Below are 25,388 nucleotides of genomic sequence, written 5' to 3'. Positions count from 1 at the left end.
AGTTACATTTATTTGTTGTTCTTGCAGCACTGCTCTCCATCATATGTCATTTGGTCCTAAGCTTGGCTGCTCTTATTGTCACAGTATGGCTACCAACAGCTTTTGGGGCTACATGCTTCCTTATTCATATCCAGAGAAAGGGAGTGCTTCTTCCTACAGTAGATAGTTCTTCATGGATCTTTTGTGTTTCTGCATATCTTATGAATAGAGACACTGGATGCCTTTGTTATGAATAGTCTTTCTGAGGATGCATGTATAGTGAACAACTTTGGAAGACAGAGATCATGTCTTCCCTCCAGAGCAAAAAGCAGGTCTGTGTACTGTCAAGCATAATAAAGATAATGTCTCCCTCCCAGGCAATGTTTAGATGCGCTTACTGCCCCATATAAAAGATTTGAGTTCCCTGTGCTCGGGGTTCCTCTCCTGTAATGCAACCACTGTGCATGCAGGCATCATCTAGTCCTGTTCATCTCTCATGGTGGGAATTGCAGTTTGGGGAATCGAGGTAAACACTGATATTCTGGCTGTTACTAATGCTGTAGATCTTTGTTTCCTACCCAGGAGTCTAATGTCTTCTGCCAGTATCTATGAAACTGTGGTAGGCTAACATTTTAGCTTGGAGGTGAGATAAATTCTGAGACCCTTCACATTTCGTAGCAGTTATTATGTAAAAATTCTGAACTTGCACTGATAAGGCTATCCCTGAATGAATCCCTTTGACAAAGACAATGATGTGAGTTGACTGAACTAGTCACTGTGGCAAGGGATTGGATATCCTGTTTGGCTTTTAACCTTTCCAACCTGTTACTGAAACCTAGAGATGGAATCATTCCCCCATCCTTGCAGACTATGAGAAGTGGAATGGCTGTTGAATGATTAATTATCCACCACAGCTTTACTGTTTATTACAAATTAAACATGTAATACATTTATAATTTCTTTAAAAAAAACTTTAAGAAGAGTGAAAAAACTTTTGCTATCACTAAATGTTGGCTTTATTCTGCTCTATCTCACCTATTTTCCTTTAGGTTTGTGCAATGGCATCAGCTAAGCTAAACACCCTTCTGCAGACCAAAGTGATTGAAAATCAGGATGAAGCATGTTATATTTTAGGAAAGCTAGAACATGTTCTAAGTCAATCAATCAAGGAACAGACGGAAATCTACTCATTTCTGATTCCCCTTGTCCGTACCCTGGTTTCCAAAATTTATGATCTTCTCTTCATGAACTTGCACCTGCCTTCTTTACCTTTTACCAATGGTAGTTCCTCATTTTTTGAAGATTTTCAAGAATATTGCAGTTCAAATGAATGGCAAGTTTACATTGAAAAATATGTAAGTTTTATCTTTTTTGAGTGAGATTTTTCTGCTAACTTATTTTTATAGAAGTATATATTAAATTTTGTGTATATATTTTTATAAGATTATACCTTATATGAAGCAGTATGAAACCCATACATTTTATGATGGTCATGAGAACATGGCACTTTATTGGAAGGATTGTTACGAAGCCTTAATGGTGAATATGCATAAAAGAGACCGGGAAGGAGGAGAAAGCAAGCTCAAGTTCCAGGTAAAACTGTTAAGTGCTTTTAGTATCTAGTTTTTTTACATTGATTTCAAGTAATATCAAGTCTGAACTTTGAAAACAAATAGTATTTCCATCTGTCTGAAATTACTTCAGAATTGGAAGGAAAACATTGAGCAGTGAAAAAAATTTAATAGTGATTATGTAAAAAGCCTATTAAGCTGATAATAGGTTTCTCTAAGGAGTCTGGGTATAAATCAGTGCTTAGAGGGAAATTTATAGCACAAAATATGTATATTAGAAAAGAAGAAAGGCCTCAAATTAATAATTTGTTTCCAACTTAAACTAGAAAAAGAAACGTAATCTAATCTAAATTAGTTTCTAAGTCAATGAAATTGGAAGAGAAAAACAGAGAAAATCAATGAAATAAAAATCTAGTTATTCAAAATATCAATAAAATTGATAAATTTCTAGCCAGATTTACAAAGCAGAAAAACAAAAGTGAAAAATTACCAATACCCGAATGAAAGGGGAGGTATCACCATTGACTCTACAAAGGTTAACGTGATAAAAAAAGACTGCTACAAGCCAATCTATGAACATAAATAAGATGACCTAAATGCAGTGAATCAATTTCTTGATAAGTACAAATTTCCAAAACTAATTCAATAATAAGTAGACAACATGGATAGTCCTCTATCTGGTAAAGAAATTGAATTTATTGGTAAAAAAAACAAAAAAACAAAACTTCTAAAAGGGTAAAACTTCAGACACAGGTTGTTTCACTGGCAAATTTTACGAAAGTAATGGAGAAATTACTCCAGTTCCTCACAATCTCTTCAGAAATAAAAAAAATGGGATCACTTCCCAATTCATTATATGAGGACAATATTACCCTCATGTTCAAGTCATACAAAATAGTACAAAAAAACTACAGACCGATATCCCTTAGGAACATAGGTGCAAAACATCCAGCAATATATGAAAAAATAATATATCACAACCAGATGGAGTTTATCTTGGGATTGCAAGGATGGTTCAACATTTGATAATCAGTAGAATGGACCACATTAGTAGATTTATCAAGAAAACATACATGATCATATCAATAGATGCAGAAAAGTATTTGACAGAATTCAACATCCATTTGTGATCAAAGCTCTCAGAAATAGAAGGGAACTACCTAAATCTCTATAAAAATCCTACAGCTCACTTGGTATTTAAAGGTGAAAAACTGAGTGTTCTCTATAGGACAGAGAAGATAACTAGGCAGGAATGTCTACTCTCACCACTCCTTATCACTGTTGAGCTATAAGTTCTAGCAAATGCAGTAAGAACAGAAAAAGAAATAGAAGACATTTACATTGGGAAGGAAGAAATAAAACTATTTACAGATAACGTGATTATCTTTGTAGAAAATTCTAAATAATCTATAGAAAATTTCCTGTAATTAACTAGTTTAGCAAGATTGAAGGACACAAGATCGGTACACAAAATTCAATTATATTTCTGTATTAAGATACAGAAACAATAAACATACAATAAACAATTGTAAACTGAAATTAAAAAAAATACTATTTAGAGTATTTAAAAAGAAATGAAATACTTAGGTATCAATTTAACAAAATATGTACATGATTGGTAGGCTAAAAACTACAAAATACCGATGAAACAAAGACGACCAAATAAAAAATACATGTTTATTTCGTAACATAGGCTCCTTCTTGCTTATTTTCTTAAGTTTTAAAAACTGCAAGTGAATTATTGCTAGAATCATATCATGCTTCATTAAAGAAACTTATTCCAATAGAATAAGAAAATCCTATTGATTACCAGCTTTTTTTTTACTGTATGATTTTATTGGGTCAAAATTTTAAAGTTATGGCATTAAAATTTAAAATATACCTGTAAATAGATGAGTTAGTGGTATTATTTATTGCTGTTTCTTTCAGGAATTTTTTGTGGAGCCATTTAATCGAAAAGCACGCCAAGAGAACTTGAGGTATAATAATATGCTTAAACAACTTAACAGTCAACAGTTAGCCACTCTGAGACGCTGGAAGGCAATACAGGTCTATCTTACATGTGAAAGGGGACCTTGGGCTGAAAGGTATGAGTATATAATTTATTAAATAACCTTTTTTTCTTTTGAAGTCTGGTCTAGAACTTTTTAAGCCAATAGCCTCTTCGATCCAATTTAAAAAGTGTTCAGTTTATAAAAGAATGTGAGAGATGGGAGAAGGGGTTATATATTTATTTTTTTAATAAATTAATTGTGAGGTTATACATCCTTTTTTTGGAATATGATGCATGATTAGAATTAGGCTTACAGTTTTTAAAGGTCTGGAAAATGTTAATGCAATCATTACTTTAAAAAAGATTCAAAATATATGGGATATCATCAAGGTATGTAAAATGCAAAGATTAAGACCAAAAAGAAATGCACTTAACCGTTATCAGTGATGACCTTTGGAAAATAAACAGTGGAGGAAAGAAATTGCTGGCAGACATTGCAGTCACAAGTCACAGCTGCACAAGCGTGTGAATTTTAAAATCCAAGTTAAAATAGCATCTGAGTTCCTTATGTATTTCGTATATTAATCACTTATTGTATGTATCATTTGTGAGTATCTTCCGCCATTCATTAGGTTGTCTTTTCATTTTGTTGTTGGTTTTTTCACGTGCAAAAACTTTAGTTTGATGTAGTCTCACTTGTTTATTTTTGCTTTGTTACCCTTCACGAGGAGACATACCCAAAAAGATATTGCTAAGACCATTTTCAAAGAGTTTATTGCCTATGTTTTTTCTAGGACTTTTATGGTTTCAGGTTTTATATTTAAGTCTTTAATCCATTTTGAATTTATTTTTGTCTATGTTGTAAGAAAGTGGCCCAGTTTAATTTTTTTGTATGTATCTGCCCAATTTTCCCAGCACTGCGTGTTGAAGAGACTTACCCCATTGTATGTCCTTGCCATTTTTGTTGTAGATTAATTGACTGTGTAAGCGAGTATTTACTTCTAGGCTGTCTATTCCATTGACCTATATATCTCTTTTTACACCAGTAACCATGTGGTTTTGATTATTGTAGCTTTATAGTATAGTTTGATATTAGGGAGATTTATACCTTCCTCTTTGTTCTTCCTCAAAATTTCTTTGGCTATTTGGGATTTTGTGGTTACATGTAAATTTTAGGATTAGTTGTTCTAATTCTGAGAAGAATGCCATTGGTATTTCTATAGGGATTGCTTTGAATCTGTATATTTGCTTTGAATCTGTATATTTCTTGAAATATTTAAAAAATATAAAGAACTTATATAACTCAACACCAAAAAACAACCCAATTAAAAAATAGGCAGAGGACCTGAACAGACATTTCTCGAAAGAGGACATACTGATGGCGAACAGACATATGAAAAGTTGCTCAATATCACTAATCGTCTGGGAAATGCAAATTAAAACCACAATGAGATATCATCTCACACTTGTTAGAATGGCTGTCATCAATAAATCAACAGATAACACGTGCTGGTGAGGATGTGGACAAAGGAGATTTTTTCTTTAAAAATACTCATTTACTACACATTCTTTGAAGCCATTATAGAATAGGCTGCACTATAAGCATAGTAGAGAGAAGGTTATTAATGGAACCTGGATTCAGTGTTAGGATTTTATTTGCATACCAATCCTGGGGTATTTTCAAGCACCCTAGGCTATTTCTGGACCTGGTTTGCATATGTGTCCCGGGGCCTATTTGTTATTGAAGAGACAGTGAGGAGGTAGGTGAATTATAATCTGGAGCTTTTGCTGAGTCTTCTGGAAAGCTGAGTTCAGGCACTACCAAGGGGAATGATGGTTCTATCCCACCACAGACCTCAGATTATTTGTAGGTTGTGAGAGTTCCCCTGATGATGCCAGCTACAGGGAACCCTGTTATTTTTGTCTCTCTAGCACTACTACCTCCTCCTGGTACTAAAGCCCTTCCTTTTTGTGAGGTGCCACAAAGGTGCCACAGACTCAAGGCAGGCAATTACTCTTTCCTGAGACTTTGCTGCTGGTGCTGTCAGGGTAGATTGTGTCTTTTGGGATCACTAAGCTAACAGAATGTGAGTCTCGGCCATCTCACCCATCATGTGGAGATCCAGACCAAATGCACCACTAGACTTGCAAGTTATGAGAGCTAATATATGTTTTATGTGCTTATAAGAAGTTTGAGTTTTGTTTCATTTACTTACAACCAAAAATATAAAATTGACTATTATACTGCAGTCCTGAAAGAGCTATTTCAGATGAAACACAGTGGTATTTCCCAGTGCAGAATTTATTGGAGCTGTCCTCTGGTCCTGGTGCTGAAGAACAAACTGTATGTACCCAGCATCTGAGCTCTAGCATAAGAAAGAAGGTCCCTATGACAATAGCTACTGGCATCTCCAGGTGCTGTGGGAAGCCTACCAACTGGCTGTGTGGTTTCAGGAGAATAAAGGACTATGCCAGTTCATTGACAGATGTCAGTAGCACATAGTAAGTCTTGCTTGTAAGGTGGAATCCAGTGGCAAAAGACTTTGGCAGTAAGCAAGAAGTCCACAGTTAATATTAATCTGGATGCAGAAATCAAGGCATGCCCAGGATCTACAGATGAGAATCTTTGTCCCTGAGAAAGAAGATTGAGAAAAGTAGGACCCTAGTGTTAGAGCAAATGAGCTACTGAAGTTCAAGTCCTGGGGTTCAAGTCTCAACTCTGACATTTATAAGCTCCATGACCTTAGGAAAGGAGGCATTTTCAACCTCAGTTCTCTCACATACAAATTGGGGGTATTGATAAAAATAATTATAATTAAGATATATACTTGAATTGTTGTGTTTTTTTTCTAATCCTCACCCAGGGATATTCTTTCCATTGAATTTTTTAGAGAGAGTGGAAGGGAGGGGGAGATATAGACATCCCACTTGTTGCCTCCCACCCTGACTGAGGCCAGGTATCAAGCCTGCAACCGAGGTGGTTGCCCTTGACCAGAATCAAACCTATTACCCTTCAGTTTGCAGGCTGATGCTTTAACCATGGAGCCAAACCTGCTAGGGCATGAATTGGTTTTTATTGGTACCATTAGAATTCTTTGCTTTCTGAATTGTGGTGTAGTTTGTATATGTATCTCCCAAACTCTGCTCCTTAAGAGTAAAGCCTGTTGTTCTTATCTCTTTATCCCTCCTCAAAACACAAAGTTTTTTTTATAAAAGGTTGCTTTTAATTAATTTGTCTTTTCTGAATTATAGGTCTGATATTTTTGAGCTTTATATATTTTCCACCATGGATTTATTTCCTTTCATTTTACCCTATGATAAAGAGTTTGTTTTGAATCAGATTACTTCTGTCTTCCTGACACTACCTCTTTGAGCTAGGGTTAGTGATCCTTTGTGCTTGAATATTTTACAATTATTTTACTTGATCCTAAGTAATATCACATAATATAATATTATGTGATGTAATATATTTTTATAGTCATTCTTAATTTTGGTAAAACATAAAATTTTAACTATTAAAAATGTACAGTTTAGTAACATTAAGTACATGTTGTATAATCGTCACCACTGTCCAGCTTCAGAATATTTTCATCACATCAAAAAGAAATCCTGGACCCATTAAGTGGTCACTGCCAATTATCCCTTCCCCCAGTCCCTGACAACCATCAGTCTGCTTTCTGACTCTGGGTTTGCTTATTCTGAATATTTCTTAAAAGTGGAATCATATAATATATGGCATTTTGTATCTGGCTTCTTTCACTTAGCATGTTTTCATTATATTGTAGTATGTATCAGTACTTCTTTCCTTTTTATGGCCAACTAATTTTCCATTGTATGGTTTTACACCATATTTTGTGTATTCATTCATCAGGTAATGGACATTTGGGTTGTTTTCCTTGTGGCTATTGTGAATAACATTGTAACATTGCTATGAACATTTGTGAACAGATGTTTGTTTCAGTACCTGTTTTCAATTCTCTTGAGTATATACCTATGAACAGATTTGCTGGTCATGTGATAATTCTATGATTAACTTGCTGAAGAGTGGCCAGACTGTTTTTCGCAGCAGCTGCACCATTTTGCATTTCCATTAGCAATACTTGAGGATTTCATTTCTCCACAATCTTACCAGTATTTGTTATTTTCCAATTTTTAAATTACGACTATCCTAGTAGATGTGAAGTGATACCTTATGATGCTAAATTTACCTAATGACTAATGAAAATCGAGGATCTTTTTATTTACTTGTTGGCCAGTTTTATATGTCTTCTTTGGAGATATCTCTATTCCAGTCCTTTGCCTATTTTTTAAATTGGATTGTTTGACTTTTCGTGCTTGAGTTGTAAGAGTTTTTTGTATTCTCAATAATAGGTCTTTATTAGATATATTATTTGCAAATATGTAGGCTGTCTTTTCACTTTCTTGATAGTGGCCATTAGTGCACAAAAGTTTTGAATTTTGAAGTCCAGTTTGTTTATTTTGTTGCTTGTGTTTTTGATAATATATTTAAGAAACCATTCTCAACTCTAAGATCATGAAGATTTACCCCATCTTTTTTTCTAAGCGTTCTAACTCTTATATTTAGATCTTTGATCCATTTGCAATTACATTATCTTTATTTGTAATAAAATTATTTTATTTTGAAAACTGTATTTGGAATAAACTTGTATAGCTACTTAAAAACTTCCATACAACAGTGAAAGAATTAAAAGATATTAAACTGAAGATTTATGTTCAGATCTTACTTCTGGTACCTGTAAACCACATGGCATTTTACACACCAAAAAATTATGTGGTCTTAGATACCTCATGTATAAACTAGCTATGCATACTCACATTGGTTTTCTTTCACTAATGTTTTTGGTTCAACTGAGTTAATGAATGTGAATGTTTTTATAAAATGATGTTAAACACATATAAAGTACCTGATACTTTCTAATTCTGTTTCAATCTTTGTAACTTTAAGGTAAATAATTTTATGTGTTTACTTATGAATGTCCATAGGAAACAAAATCCAATTCACTGGAAACTAGCTAATGTAGAAAATTATTCGCGTATGAGACTTAAACTGGTGCCAAATTATAACTTCAAGACCCATGATGAAGCTAGTGCTTTGAGAGATAATCTAGGTGAGTTCCGATGGCTATTTATTTATTTGTTGAAGATAGTAAGGTTGTTGGTGGGGTTGGTTTTTATTGTTTCAAAATTATTTACTCATGAAAGAAGGGTGATGTTTTAGAATTGATATTTAAATGGTTATATATGTTAAATTCTGTTACCTTTGGCCTAAATATGACTTCCTATTTAAACTGGTTGTAATTTTTCAAGCAGTAACATAATTTAAAACCATAAAATTATACTGTAATTGATAAGAAATGTGTTGTCTCTAATATCCATTACGGTACATTGAAATAATCGTCCTTTCCCCTTAGTTTTGCTTACCAACCCTGAGGCTGATGTTAAATATATCTAGAATTCTTAGCAATTTTAGGCCTTTCTTTTATAACATGTTGTTACGGAACTCTAGATACTTAGTATCTTAGATGGGCCAATGTCTTTTTCTAGGAAAAAGTGCTTAAAAATACATAGCCCAGCAGTAATTTGAAACAGATTTTAAAGAGTTTCTACAATTCTTTAGGAAACCATTCTTTTCTAACCATCTAACTTGGCATTTCTCCCTTTTGGAAGAGAGGTCTGTGAAATAGCCCCAAATATTAAGAGTCACTGGCCAGTCGTGTGTATACTAAATTGTAGTTACTTTACCATAGCCACCTGTGTTCCATTGTGTCCAATATGTTCTACTGTGTTTAGTGACTAAGTTACAGATGAAATTAGTACCAGTTTTTAAATGTTTTAAAAATTGCCTTAATGGTCAATAGAGTTGATGCCATAGAATTAATCAAGAGAGCTAAGTACCTTCTTTACTTGTAATGCACATTCTTATCATGTAATTAACAGTCAGAAATAACAGAAGAGCTATACTATGATTTTTTAACTTTGTTTTTAATAGATATTTTGTTTTTAAACAGGTGTCCAACACTCACAGCCTTCCAGTGATTCTTTGCTTTTGGAAGTAGTGAAACAAGTAAAAGTTAGTGATATGGAGGAAGATAAGTTAGATCTTTCTGAAGAGGAAATAACAGCCAGAGTAAATATGTATGTATATGTACTTGAAAGAATTTAAAATTATTTTGTTCTGAGAAATAGGATTGTAAAATTGTGGAAGATAACTTGCTTGAAATTTTAATACTATACCTTTCCAGGGACCAACAGTTAATGCGGATCAGCTGTTAGGAGTGTATCATTGTTAACTGAGATTATTGAGGAAGGCTTCTTAGAACTGGGATAACTTGAAGCTGGATCTTGAAATTAGAAAGTATTTGAGTTGAATGATAATAAAAATGTAGCATCAGATTTATAGTATATGGCTAAAGCTGTGTTTAGACGGAAGATACAACATGAAATTTAATTCTTTTGCAAGTGGAAGAAATTCATGGAAAATAAAAACAAAAAACAAAAAGAAAGATAAAAGAAAACTAAAGCTGGTTATTAAAAAACAGATAACAAAACAACATCTAGCAATACTGGTTAGGAAAGAAAGAAAAACAACATAAATTACCAGTATCAGGAATGAAAGAGGAGATACTGCTACAAATATTAAAATGATTTAAAAAAAATGCTAATGACAGCTTTATGCCAATAAATTTGTGACCTTATATGGAATGGATAAATTCTTAAAAGATACAAATTACCAAATCTCCCTCAGGAAGTAATATATAATCTGAATAGCCTTAGATATATTTCTAAATTTTGAATTTGTAATTTAAAAACTTCCACTAAGTAAATATATTTTCATTTTCTCATGTCTCCTTTATGTTATCATAAATATTAGACCTTTATATATTTTAAGCCCACCAATACAGCTTTATAGTTACTGTTTTGTGTACTTGTCTTTAAATCACGTACGAGAAGAAAAAACTAAATAATTATACTTTATTTTATATTTGTCTACATAATTATCATACTTATACACTTTATTTCTTTGTGTACATTCAGGTTATCATCTGGTGTCATTCCCTTTCAGCCTGAAGGATTTCTTTTAGTATTTATTGTAAGGAAGCTCTGATAGCCACAAAATCTCTCTGTTATCTGTGAAGGTCTTTATTTTGCCTTCATTTTTGGCTACTTTAAATAAAATGAGATATAGTTTTAGAAAATTGAGATTCATTTAACATAAAATTCACTATTTTAACTATTTTTAAGTGTAATAACATTTAGACTATTTACACCATAGGTCTCTTATTCCCAGTTTTATCATAGTAAGTACTGGAATTTCATTATTTAAGAAAACATTCTCAATTTTTAATTTTTTTTTTTAAAGCTTAGCTTTAAGTTAAGGCTTGCAATATTTCAGGTAGATAAAGATTCCTCATGGAAATCCATTGGAAACAAAGACTTAGTCATTGCTGTCCTGGAAATGAGACAGATGTGAAATATCTGGACCACAGAGCAGCTAGCTTGAAGGATTTACTTGAATAATATTCTGTGAGTGGTAGGAGTCCCCATTTCTGTACTTGGCAGTTGAAAGTCACCCGAGCCACCAGAAGACTGTCACTTCCTAGTTATACCCTTCAGTAAATATAAATTATATCAGTCATCCAAATCAAGATGACTTCACTTTAAGTAAGGTATTGGACTAGCAGTGCATAGTATTATATCTTTCCTTGTAAGGGCATAGTATAATGATGATACTCTAGTTTGATTTGCTCTTGAAAAGTCTTAATTTTCCAGTTTAAGATTGAGTTATAATTAGTACTTCTAATAATTGATGAAACAACTAATGATGCAGTTCTTTATTCATAGATATATTCCCTGTGTCAATTCCTATTTCTCTAATATAAGTAAAATTATATGACCAGTATTGCTGCATGTGTGAACTGACCTCTGCCAGTAGTATTAAAGATTCACTGTACTTTGTTTTAATGGGTCATATACAATTAAAATGTAAAACATATTTTTGAAACTAAGTTATTGGGTAATAAGAATATTTGGACAATATTTAAGTAATTTAATATGCAGTGGAATATTTTTTGTAGATAATTCAAATACTCTATTGGTTTTTAACTTTATAGACATAAGATTTAAATTTGAATATGATATTCTTTTTTATTTACACAAAATACATTGTTAGATGTTTGTTATTTGGTTGGTTGGTTTTTGTTTTTACAGTGATGAGAATAAAGAACAGGATCAAAAAGAAAAGTTGGTGTTCTCAGTAGACTGTGAACTCATTACAATAATTGACATAATTCCTGGCAGATTAGAAATCACTACTCAACACATTTACTTCTATGATGGCAGCACTGAAAAAGAAGATGGTGAGGAGTTCTGGGGGAATAATTTCTGTTGTTCAATAGTTAAGTATCCAGTTTATCAATCATTAATGAGAAAAGAGAAGTTAAATGGGACTGTGGAATTATAATCTGTCATGTAAAAGGAGAAATGGAGAGTCAGTATGGGCTTAAATATATATTCAACAGTGTATTGAAGGGGGGGAATGCTTTTGTTTTATCAATGTTATCAAAGGTTTGGTTGAGGGGATTGCTATAAACTTGAGTTATAAAATACAATCTTAATTTTATTTGTATGTCCACTTATTCCTGTAGGCTTCTCACCTAATCCTTTATCTGAAAATAAAAGGATATTTAAGTCTAAAATGTCAACATAAAGAGAGAAAAATGTTTCTAAGATAAAATATTCAGAATTATTCTCTATTCTAATGGGAAGGAAGTAGAACAACTATAGAGCTTTAAAATAGTTTTAAGAGAAGCAATATAAATGTCCAATAAATTTAACAAGTGGTTTTTTGACATAGAAATTGAATTCCCTTTCCCTAAGTGCTACTTTTGTCAGGAAGTAGGAGATATTTTGTGCATAGCACGAATAACTTTATATGGTACCTTAGTCACAATATTTCTTCTGTTTTTAAGGAGTAGGCTTTGATTTCAAGTGGCCTCATTCTCAAGTTCGAGAGATTCACCTGCGACGTTACAACTTGAGGAGGTCAGCCCTTGAGATTTTTCATGTTGACCAATCCAACTACTTTCTCAATTTCAAAAAAGAGGTATGTAAGATGCTACCTTTCTGGAAGCTCCAAAGTATTAGCTTGAAATAATTTTCCAGTTAGTGAGCTATATTGAAACTTTGGACTCTATTCTTTCATCAAGTCAGAATATTAGATGAAAAAGTATATACAGGGTTGGACAAAAGTAGGTTTACAGTTCATATGAAAAAGTAATACAATAATTAATAAAAATACAAGAATAAACACCGTTTCATGTACTCACAACTGTAAACCTACTTTTGCCCCATCCTGTACTTTGGAGGCTAAGCAGTATATGAATTTTTGTTGGGATTTATGTTTGACTGTGTAGAGAGTGCTTGTTTCCAGTTTTTATATATGGGTAGGTAGTAGAATATTGAGTGTTAGCCAATAGGTACCTCACAGTATCCAATTGTGAAATAATATGCAATATATATATAATATGATTTGATTTGGGGTTAGTTGGGTTCAGTTCAACAATAATGAGACATGTATTTCATGTAGAGTAGAGTAACTTCTTAAACAGTATAAGTGGTTAATAGATTACCACTGAAGCCAGATTCCCTGGGTCCAAGAATCTGCTCCACTACTAGCTGTGTAACCGTCACCTTTGAAGCATTACTTGCCCCATTTTTCCTTCCCTCTGCCATTCACTTGGAGTCAGACTTGCATCACATTCTGACATTTGTTCTCACCTTGCTTAGCACGCTCTCCATTTTCTCTCAGAGGCATCTCTCAAAATTGTTTCATGTTCAAGTCTGTCTTGGCATCTGCTTCTCAGATGACCTGGATTAGCACAAAAACTACATTTCTGTTCACTTGTGGGTTCGAGGTTTACCTATAGATGATTTGATTTAGATGTTCAAAGAGAATTTTTCTGTTTTTACAAAAGAATACTGTTTTACTATTAAGAAACAATTTTCCCTTATAGGAAAATGTAAAGCATGTGTTTATTAGAAAGCTATGTCATGTAATTAAACCAAATGTGTTCCTGTTGAATTCTGTACATTTGTATAACTTCATAGTTTTTAAAGCATATTTTATATAAAATCTGATCTTCATAGCAACCTTCAGATTAGATATGGGAAATTTCATTATTCCTTTTTTATAGCTGAGGAAACTGAAGTTCAAAGATGAATTTTATTACATATGTATAGCCCTGAATAATTTGCAAAACTATTAAGAGTAGAGATTATTGTGTTTAATGTGCAAATTAGACTCAGTAAATTAATTGATTTGCCAAGGTGATTAGTAAATGACAGAACTAAATTTGCAACAAACTTGAATTTGGTTTCTGATTCAATGTCTGATGATCATTCCATTATACACTATAACTTCCTCAAAAAATACTTGTCTTTACTTCACCAAGCCTAGTATAATAGAGAGGTTAAAACCGTAAGCCTCTATTTATGTGAAATGTCCAGTTGAGGCAAATCCATAGAGAGGGAAAGTAGATTAGTGGTTGTTAGGAGATGGAAGAGAGTGGGAATTGGGGAGCAATAGCTAGTGAGTAAATTTCTTTTGGGGATGATTAAAATGTTTCAAAGTTAGATAATGATGATGGTTGCACAAGTCAGAATATACAAAAAAGCCCACTGAATTGTATACATAAATGGTGAATTTTATGGTACGGGAATTGTCTCAACAGCAGCTGTTACAAAAGCCATAATCCTGCTTTGTCTTGATCAATTTTCCAACTATAAAATGCTGTTTTTTTATAGGTTAGGAACAAAGTATATAGCAGACTATTGTCATTTCATTCTCCAAATAGTTATGGAACCAGATCACCACAGGAGTTATTCAAAGCATCAGGATTGACACAGGTAGGAAATGGTGTTCATTTTATATCTCGTAGTTTTGCTTAAAAGTAAAACTTGCTGCTTCTGATTATTTTATTTTGATTATTACAGCTGCTGGTATTCCATTCAGATTGATCTTTTGAATTATCTTTGATGCTTTGTTTCCCTCACACATATAGTGCCCTGTTCTCCAGCTCTCATATCACTCAATTTATAGACGTATCTTATGAATTCTTTTTTACTAATTTTCTCTTTTTAAAAAATAATGTGGGTTTTTTCTTAATAGTAAAAATAATCCATGCATGAGGTAAAAAATGGGAAAATACAAAAGATATCATGGGAAAAAGGTTAAAAAAATGCACCATTCCTTCTGACAGCCAAACCTAACTAATGTTTCTGTGTATTTTACCCTCACCTATATCCCAGCATCTCTTTAATTTGTACTGTCAAAATCCAAGGAAAGGGCATTGTTTTTTGCTTTCCAGAACTGTTAGTAGTTTCCTAATTAGAGTCTGTGACCCTGGCTCTGTCCTTCCTCCTATATATGCATTAATCTTTTTTTTAATTTTATTTTTTAATTACAGTCGACATTCAATATTATTTTATATTGATTTCAGGTGTACAACATAGTGGTTAAACAATTCAGTAATTTATGAAGTGATCCCCCCAATAATTCTAGTACTTACCTGGTACCATACATAATTATTACAATATTATTGACTATATTTTCTGTGCTGTACTTGAATCATAATCTTAAGTATTGTTCTGTTCGGAAAGTCATCAACAGCTCTTTCCTATTGCTTATGGAATAAGCTTTATTTAATAAAATACATTCCCTGTTTTCTGTGGAATAAACTTTATTCATTGAAGTATTGATTCCTCATTTTGGCATTTAGGAACAATTATAATTGGACTTTCAATAAAATCTATACGTAGATTAACTTCTCACCATTTCCGATAAGCACATCCCTTGAATGTTAATCTGTCTGCAAAATTCTCCACCATACCCAGACTGTGTAGAGTAATTAGTAGGCTAGGTGCAATAAGGTGATTAAAAGAAAAAAATGATTGTCTTTCTTTAGAAAATTTTGTATCCAGTGTAGAATCCTTCTACCATTGCTCTATGAAGACAGTGTTCTGAAGTTAAGTAATTTGTAGATCATTCTAGTATATTAGGATACTCTTTTTTAAATATGTACACTTACGAAAATTTCATTTATAACAAAATTGTCAATGTTGGACAGTCCTAGATTTAAAATTTTTGAGATATTTAATAAAATATTTAATTGAAGTAAGTAATTGTTATGAAGATCTTTTAGTCTGCAGTGTAAAATTTATGTGGAAGTTTCTGTTCCTTTTCTAGAGACCAATTTTCAAAAGGAAGTGAATTTAGGAAAAGTATATTAATTTTATGTCCCTGTTAGACCTTTTTTGAAGCCCATTCCTTTTATCAGAAAGATAATAGAGATGATAAAAAAGATTGTTAGTAGTCAGTAATAGTTACTGATTTCTCGGAGGCATAGATTAATTTTGGTTTTCTTTTTTTGTGCTGTCTAGAAATGGGTAAATAGAGAGATATCAAATTTTGACTACCTCATTCAAATAAATACAATGGCGGGAAGAACCTATAATGACCTTGCGCAGTATCCTGTGGTAAGTTTTATATAAATATGGAATAGCCTTTCAGTTTTGTAATACACAAAAGTATATGTGCATGATAGTTATGTTTTATTTTTAAAAAGATATAAATGTGTTTTTGCCATTCTGTATATTTTATACCCTCCTATTTTCAAGAAATATAAACATGAAAAATAATGAAAAAATAAGTGTCATTTTTTCCTTTGCCTTATTGAAAACATTCCAGTGGAATCATAGGAAATAATGCTTCTGGTTATTGGAATAAAGATGAATAAACATTTGCAACAGGGAAAGTAATTTTAGACTATTCTTTTTTGTCTTTAGATAAGCATTTGATGTTAGATATGAGGATAGTAGCTTCTCTAGGAAGGGATGTCTAAATTGTAAATTGTGTCTCTTAGTTCCCCTGGATTTTACAAGATTATACTTCAGAAGAGTTGGACTTTAATAACCCATCTGTATTTCGAGATCTTTCTAAACCAATTGGGGTAGTTAATGATAAAAATGCCAAAGCCACGAGAGAAAAGTAAGTGCCTTTTATCATTTTGAAATATACCTATCACTTGTTTGAATTTGTGTTTATTTCTTTGGCTAATGAAGTGTTACTCTATTTTTATTTATTAATTTATTTTGTTAATCCTTACCCAAGGATAATTTTTTCCATTGATTTTTAGAGAGAGTGGAGGGAGGGGGGAATCGAGGGGAGAGGGAGGGAGAGAGGGCAGTGAGAGAGAGAGAAACATGGATGTGAAAGAGATACTTCAGCCCGGCCGGGTGTGGCTCAGCGTTGATCGTCGACCTGGGATCCAGGCGATAGGGGTTCGATTCCCGGTCAGGGCACATGCCCGGGTGGCGGGCTTGATCCCCAGTCGGGGGTGTGCAGGAGGCAGCTGATCAATGACTCATCATTGATGCTTCTATCTCTCTCTCTCCCTCTCCTTTCCTCTCTCTGAAATCAGTAAAGATATATTTTAAAAAAAAGAGAGATACTTCAATTGGTTGCCTTCCTCTTGAACCCCAGTGGGCCAGAATCAAACCTGCAACCCAGGTACCTGCCCTTGCTCAGGAATTGAACCTGCAACCCTTCGGTGTGCAGGCCTATGCCCTAATCACTGAGCCACACTGGTCAGGGCAACTGTTACTCTATTTTATTTTATTTTTTAAAAAATATATCTTTATTGATTTCAGAGAGAGGAAAGGAGAGGGAGAGAGAGAGATAGAAACATCAATGATGAGAGAGCCATTGATCGAGCCTGCAACCCGGGCATGTGCCCTGACCGGGAATCGAACCCCGATCGCCTGGATCCTAGGTCGACGCTCAACCGCTGAGCCACGCCCGGCCAGGCTGTTACTCTATTTAAATGCACAACCACCGTGACCGGTTTTGCTCAGTGGTTAGAGTGTCAGCTCATGGACTGAAAGGTCGAGGGTTCTATTCTCTGTCAAGGGCTTATACTTCTGTTGCAGGTTCCTCACCCTGATATGGGCGTGTGCGAGAGGCAACCAATCGATGTATCTCTCTCACATTGATGTTTCTCTCCCTCTCCCTTCCACTCTCTCTAGAAATTGATGGAGAATCTGTCCTCGGGTGAAGATTAAAATAAATAAGTGCACAACTACTTTTGATAATCAGTCTGATAATTCCTTCACTAAGTTTTCTTGAAAATGTATTGGTTGTCCTTTAAGTATCTTAACTTTAGGCTATTTCTCTTCTTTGCCAGATTTAAATACATACTGCCTAGAATTTCTTTTCACCTTGTAATAACTATGTTCTAAAGGGTAAAAATTCTTGAAATTTTTCTTCCCAGGTATAGTAGACTTAACCTTCTAATCTAATATGTAAAAATATCCATCTAGGTAATATTTTAGTATGTATAAAATTAATAATACTAACCTATTATTCACAACTAATGTGAATGAAGAACAATAAAGTGTGTGGATATTTTAAAAGTGTCATTTTAATTAGGAAGGGTTTTATAGATTTGTAAATTTATGATCTACCCTGTAAATGTATCACAATTTTTTTTTCAAGGCCACCTGCAGACAAATAAAAGAATAATTTTCACTTTCCTTTTTCTCCATGTGAACTTGTGGATAACTAGTCAGTTATGACTTTTAATAATGACAAATAACTGTTTTGCCAACAAACTTAGTTGTAGATTTATTTGGGAGTAGGTGGTACATTATTCTTTCTTTTTTTTTTTTTTGCAAATCTACCTCAGGACCTTTTGTATAATATTTTATTTGATTTACTAGTGGAATTTGACTGTATATGTATTACCTCACTGCCATTAGTCAAACATTTTTTTCTGACAGTAATAAAACGTTTATTTTTAACACTGCCACAGGAAATACTTATCATATAAAAAACTTATTGATAATCAAACATACAAGTTATTTCAAATTTCAATAGTATATTTTTTTGCGTAGATAAAAATGACTTTGACCTGAAAACTTTTTTTTATTCCCCTGAATATTAGTGATTTCACTTTTTAAAAACTGGCTTCAGCTTGAGGAGCTGATTAGTATTTGGGTTTAAAAATTTCAGTGGTTATTTCTTCAAAAAAACTGTTCATTCGTATTCAAATTTTATATCCAGTAATTCAGATGTCACCATTCAAACCATTCAAAACAATTACACCTATAAGTATGAGCGATAGTGCTTGCAGAATCACTACATGTCCTTCTATAATGATGTGGTTGAGGCCTTCCTCCTATCCACTATCCTTCATCTTTTTCTTTTAGATTTTTAGGCATGCATTTCCACAATTCTTGACTGATTCTCTGTTTATTTCTTCTATTACCTTAGCCACAATAGAATGTCTAAATATCTAAAAGTAATAAATAGTTATAAATTGTCATATATTCATATATGTACCTGTTATAAATACCACACACCTATTAAAAATAGACTAATCATTTGGAAAGATGTTAAAACTGTTAAGTGATAGTAGGTTGTAACAATGTATTACATATAGCACTTTTTTGTTAAAATAGTTGTGTGTTAATTTATACATTAAGAATTTACTGATATTCACAAAAATGTTAATAGTTGATTTTAAGGGTTGGGTTTTTTTGTTTGTTCTCTTTGTTTTCTAATTTATCTACAGTGAACATGTATTATTGCATAATATATAGAATTGTTCCAGAATCCATTATTAGTGATATTTCATTGTTCAGGAAAAAGTATTACTGAATAAAAAAAATTTTTCATTTATTAACATGGTATGATCATATGGTTACATGCATACATTCTGAAACATATTAATAAGGACTTTTAAAATATATATATATCTATTGATTTCAGAGAGAGGAAAGGAGAGGGAGAGAGAGAGATAGAAACATCAATGATGAGAGTCATTGATCGAGTCCACAAGCCGGGCATGTGCCCTGACCGGGAATCGAACCCTGATCGCCTGGATCCCAGGTCGATGCTCAACCGCTGAGCCACACTCGGCCGGGCAATAAGGACTTCTTAAAAACTGTTTTCAACAATGCAATACAAGTATTATATGTCCTCCTAATTTAATTTTACTGTTATGGTTACAAAACTTTAGTTTCTTTTTTCAGATATGAAAATTTTGAGGATCCTTTGGGAACTATTGATAAATTTCATTATGGTACTCACTATTCAAATTCTGCCGGGGTTATGCACTATCTTATTCGGACAGAACCATTCACTACCCTCCACATCCAGCTTCAAAGTGGAAGGTATGTTTTGTGTAAATGTACTATTTTCTTAAGACTGTGTGTTGTTGTCAAAAACTCTTTGCCTTCATGTCATGTACTGTATAACAGGGCCACATCTTTTTCATTCTCCTCTATTAGGTTTTGATTTGTGTAGCCTCATAGCCAAACTAGTTTGAGAATGAGTCACTCAAATTGATTTACACAAATGACTTTTAAAAAAAATGTCTTTATTGATTTCAGAGAGAGGAAGGGAGAGGGAGAGAGAGGTAGAGACATCAATGATGAGAGAGTCATTGATGGGCGGCCTCCTGCATGCCCCTCACCAGGGATCAAGCCTGCAACCCAGGCATGTGCCCTGACCAGGAATTGAACCTTGATCTCCTGGATCCTAGGCCAACGCTCAATCGCTGAGCCACTCTTGGCCGGGCCACAAATGACTTTTTTAAAAAAATATGTCTTTGTTGATTTCAGAGAGAGGAAGGGAGAGGGAGAGAGAGAGAGATAGAAACATCAGTGATGAGAGAGTCATTGATTGGCTGCCTCCTGCATGCCCCCTACTGGGATTGAGCCGGAAACCCTGGCGTGGGCCTGACCTAGAATTGAACCTTCATCTCCTAGGTCATAGGTTGATGCTCAACTGCTGAACGATGCTGGCCAGGCCACGAATGACTTTTAGGGAGAATTGCTTTTTTTTTTTTTTTTTTTTTTACTGTCACCCAGTGTACCTTTGTGATTCTTAACTGGTTTTAGCAACAACCCACCATAGATTTAGAGTTAGAACTGATTTAGAGCTAGATCCAAGACATCTACCAGAGATTCAGACCTAACCAATGCCTGTGTAGTTCTCCTAAAAATATTTATTAATCAAGAAGAATAAAAAGGAGGAGGACTGAGGGGCTCTTAGGAGCAGCTCAGACAGGTCTGTGATGCCACTATATCATATTACCTATCATTTTTGAAACTTATCTATGATACACATTTTCCTAATGATCCTAAAGGAACAAGCTTCTTCATGAATCTTCAGTTCCTCAGTGTGTCCTCCAGGTAGTTCTCTGCTGATCTACACTTTGGCTCCATGTTGCCTTATTCTTTAACATTGCCGTTTGCCTTTCCTACCCAATTAAGAGCTATGTAAACATTGCCTATTGTACTGTCTTTACATGTAGCTTTTATTTCTCAAAATTAGCGCGGGTCTCTTAGTCCCTATTTTACTACATTAAACCTTGTCTTTCAAGAAGAGCGACTCTGTCCTCAAGATCACTACACATCTCCAAATGTTACATTTACCATGATAGCAAGTAATTTTCCCACCAGTAAAATATAACCTTTTTTTTCCGCTTTTAATTTCATGAATAATTTTTTACAAAGCTTCAAAAATAGATTCTGTTTGTGCTTCAAAGAACATTATTAAGAAAGTGAAAAGACAGCCCATTCAGTGGGAGAAAAATTTCATAAATTGTATATTTGATAAGGGACTTGTAACTAGAATATATAGAGAACCCTTACAACATAATAATAAAAAGACAAATGACTCAATTTACTACTGGACACAAAGGATCGGAATGGACATTTTCCCAAAGAAGATATGCAACTGTCCAGTAAACATATGAAAAGATGCACAATATCATCAGTTACCAGGGAAATTGAAATCAAAACCAAATTGAGATGCCACAAGGATGGCTATAATCAAGACAGATGATGCCTAGTGTCAGTGAGCATGCTGAGAAATTGGAACCCTTATGTACTACTGATGGGAATGTAAAATGATGCAGTCCCAGTGGAAAACAGTTGGACAGTTCTTCAAAGGGTTAAACATAGAATTGCCACATGACAGCAATTCCACTCCTAAGCATATACCCAAGATAATTGAAAACATATGTTCATGCAAAAACTTGTACACAAATGTACATATCAACATTATTTACAGTGGCAAAAAATGGAGACACCCAAATGTCTGTCACCGATAAAGGAATAAATAAAATGTGGTATAGCCATAAATGGAATATTATTTGGCCATTAGTGAATAAAAGGAATGAAAGCTTGATGCATGCTATGACATGGATGAACCATGAAAACAGTATGCTAAATAGGCCAGGCATAAAGGCCATGTCTTGTATGATTTATATGAGATGTCTAAAGTAGGAAATTCATAGAGACAGAAAGTAGATTAGTGGGTAGAGGTAGGGTGAATGAAGAATGACTGCTAATAGATACAGGCTTTCTTTTTGGAGTGATGAAAATGTTCTAAAATTGATTGTGGTGGTGATGCACAGCTCTGAATATACTAAAAACCATAAATCATTGAATTTTCTACTTATAATGAACATGAATTATATCTATGTTAATTACATCTCAATAAAGCTGTTCTCTCCCAACAAACAAAAAGATTCTACTTTTAAAGCTGTGCCTCTCCTTGAGTTTGGATACATCATCATTAGACTGTATTAATGACCCAGTCATTGACGGTAATTAAATTCAGAGTTCTCCTAAGTTTAGCTTAGCCTCAAACCAAGATTCCTAGGCATAAAAAGAGTCAATTTAGTTATCAGTGTCACTTAGTAAGTCATTACTTAATTACTCCAGGAAAATAATATTGTTGATGAAACAAAAGGAGTTTACACTTTTTGTGATTAGAGAAAGCATAATAAAATTGCAGCATGACCACTTGAGCTTCTTTCAACTTTAAAATAAGGTAATAGTATATGCAAGGACTGTTTCCCTAAATCACCCTCTGGTTTTTAGTAAAAGAGTTTGTAAGTATATTTATGTATCAAGGGTTAAGTCAGCAGCATTCTTATAGATTTGTTAACCACTTATATTAACACTATAATACTTTGATATTTAAACTCTGTGATTTAAAATTATCCAAATAACATTCACTTTCTATAATAAATTTTACTCAGCAGAAATTGTGCCATTTTTCAAAGGGATTAAGAAGTACAAATGGGTAGTTACATAATAGACATGGGGATGTAAAATACAGCAAATATAGTCTGTGATGTTGTGGTGACTGTATGGTGCCTGGTGGGTGCTGGGATCACAGGAGGAGCATTTTGTAAGGTATGATTGTCTGACCACTAAGCTGTACACCTGAAACTGGTACAAAATAGTATTGAATGTAAACTGTAATTGGAAAAAAAAATTGTGCTGTTTTTTAAGGTGTCTTAGGTTTATATTTAATTAAAAATTTTCTCCAATGTGATTTGGTTTTCAACTATTTTAACTAAGATGATACTAGTGATTAAAATGATAGTATTTAGTTCCTGACAACAGAGTATGAAAGATAGTCATACGAAGGAGAGCAAATTGTGTTTTTAGGCATTAAGGAGAAATATTAAGAAAAGAGAAACTAATCATTAGGAAGCTTAAAGGGAGTTTAAAGGTTTGTTTCATGCCTGTTGTTGCTCTCATCCAGTATTCACCTTTCTCTTTCAATCTCCACATGCAGGTTTGATTGTGCAGATCGACAATTCCATTCCATCCCTGCTACCTGGCAGGCTCTCATGGACAATCCCAATGATGTGAAGGAACTTATTCCTGAATTCTTCTATTTTCCAGAGTTTTTGGAAAATCAAAATCGTAAGAAATAGGAGATTAAAAATTTTACTAAACAGGTCCCAGTGGAGGACCCTTAAAAATATCTTTCAGAACGTTTTCGTGATGTCCTATAGAGTATTTAAGATTCCTTCTGCCTGTGTATTATTCAGTAACAGGCTTACTGATGCTCAGGCACTTGTCTTACTTTCCAGGGAAGTGCTACAATGAAGTAAGGTAAATGAGTAAAATTTGAATTGATAAAAGAATTTGTCAGAGCACAGTGTTTACTAGAAAAGCAAAAATGACCATATGCAATTTTAGCCATATTGCAACTTAGGTTAAAAGCATTTGAGGATTTAGACCAGGGTTCAGCAAACTACAGTCCATAGGCTAAATCCATGGGCAAATTTATGTGTTTATAAATAAAATTTTGTTGGAACATGGCCGGCCAACCAACTCATTTACATGCACATTGTGGCTGCTTCCACAGTAAAACAGCAGATTTGAGGCCATAGGGATCACAAAGCCAGAAATATTTATTATTTGACCCTTTATTTAAAAAGTTTGCTGACTTCTGATTTAGAGGAGAAGACAGGAGGTAAACTGAAAATAATGACAGCATTAGTTATCACAATTTTTGAGAAATCACATTATGTTTTTGAAGGAGAGTATCATGGAGCTAAATACAGTCTTTAAAAATATCCAAATACTTTTTCTATGAGGTAGTTTTAGATTTAGTCTAAGCACAAATAAGGAAATGGGCAAGATTGTTACTACTGGTGTTCTTTAGGGAAATTTCACAGTGTCAAAGGACCATTACCAACTTCTTTTTCCTCCCCTAGCATGTAATGTTAATGTTTGACCTTTGCTTGCTCAGTCGAATTATTTGTCAGGCCAGGGAGAGCATATTCAGGGCTTCATGTCCTTTAGCCATGCATGCTGGGACAGGCTGTTAGCAGGGAATCTGATTCTCAGAGTAGGCAGTTAGAATTCGTCCCTTTCAGAAAGTCAAGTGAATCTGTTGACTGAGTCTGATCCTAAACTCTTAGTCGGTCATAGAACTGGAATCTCCTAAAGCAGGTTATCTGGGATAGGTGGGATGAACATATTAAATTTGGATGCAGATTTTAAGGTACTCTTAGCTTGACAATTTCTGACATTCACCAGAGCCAGTTGCTGTCTTGCATTACTGTCCTGGTGGCCTTCATTTCTGTGCATTCATTGCCTCTTTGTTTGAAATAAGCTAGGTGGGAGAAAGCAAAGTATATTAGTTAGAATGCCAACAAATATTAATGTCAGTATTATGTTAGTAAAACAGATACTGATTTAAACAACTTATAATTGTGTGAGCAAGAAAATTTTAATACTTTCCCTCATAAAAAACCCTGAGGTATGATAGCTTCAGGTGGCTTAATATCATCTAAGCCAAGTTCTTTCTGTTTTTTCACTCTGCTATTCTCAGTGTTTTGGCTTTGTCCTCGGCTAGTGCCTGTCATGGTTACAAATGATTAAAGCAGTTCTAGGTATCATAAGCAGATATAATTGTGTTTTAGAAAGAAGTGAGAATGTTAATTGTGTCATTTCTTAAGAGTGAGAAACCCTTTTTTATAACTTACCCTCATTCTCCAGAGCTGGGTCATATGCCAACCCCTACACCAGTCACCTGCAACAGGCATGAATTACAGGGCAGGAATGGGCAACTTAATAAAATCAAGGTTCTTCTACAAAACAAGGAATGACTATCAGGTGGCCAACAAACAATATCTGCTCTACAGTCGTTGGGATAACAAAACTGCAGACCCTATGTGTCCTGTCATCCTATGACATTAAACCCCTCTCCTACTTTGAGATACACTGATATTTTAAGGCAGCTTCTTTTATGAAGGTCTTTTGTAGTAACACTTTTCCCTTCCCACACTGTATGAGCAAGATAATCTCATTTTGGGCTTCTAACTATATGAGCAAATCTTTATGATGTCAGTATCTACTTAGAGTAGTGGTATATAAATATATTTTTCTTTCATAAAACAAGTATAAATCTTGAGTTTAAGGTATGGGTTAAACCAAGATCTATAAGG

The 25,388-nt window shown here is 33.8% G+C and overlaps 1 protein-coding gene across 6 annotated transcripts in view; it reads left to right on the top strand.

Annotated features, from left to right (window-relative positions):
* Nucleotides 1–25,388, top strand: part of NBEAL1 (neurobeachin like 1) — a 120,848-nt gene that overhangs the window by 65,311 nt on the left and 30,149 nt on the right. For 5 of the 6 annotated variants that reach the window (XM_016208881.2, XM_016208879.2, XM_016208880.2 and 2 more), the window contains 12 exons: nt 1,029–1,334; nt 1,423–1,572; nt 3,480–3,637; nt 8,548–8,672; nt 9,573–9,699; nt 11,773–11,921; nt 12,534–12,667; nt 14,368–14,469; nt 16,003–16,098; nt 16,485–16,609; nt 19,654–19,794; nt 23,222–23,352. In XM_016208881.2, the coding sequence (XP_016064367.2) occupies nt 1,029–1,334; nt 1,423–1,572; nt 3,480–3,637; nt 8,548–8,672; nt 9,573–9,699; nt 11,773–11,921; nt 12,534–12,667; nt 14,368–14,469; nt 16,003–16,098; nt 16,485–16,609; nt 19,654–19,794; nt 23,222–23,352 (1,744 nt within the window). The remainder of the gene's footprint in view (nt 1–1,028; nt 1,335–1,422; nt 1,573–3,479; nt 3,638–8,547; nt 8,673–9,572; nt 9,700–11,772; nt 11,922–12,533; nt 12,668–14,367; nt 14,470–16,002; nt 16,099–16,484; nt 16,610–19,653; nt 19,795–23,221; nt 23,353–25,388) is intronic. The other variant, XM_016208882.2, reaches the window with a different exon arrangement.

The sequence above is a fragment of the Miniopterus natalensis genome, chromosome 8 (genome assembly GCF_054644295.1).
Source record: "Miniopterus natalensis isolate mMinNat1 chromosome 8, mMinNat1.hap1, whole genome shotgun sequence".
NCBI classification, from domain to species: Eukaryota; Metazoa; Chordata; class Mammalia; order Chiroptera; family Miniopteridae; genus Miniopterus; species Miniopterus natalensis.
The sequence above is the reverse complement of the archived record's forward strand: the minus strand, read 5'-3'. Positions and strand labels throughout refer to the sequence as shown.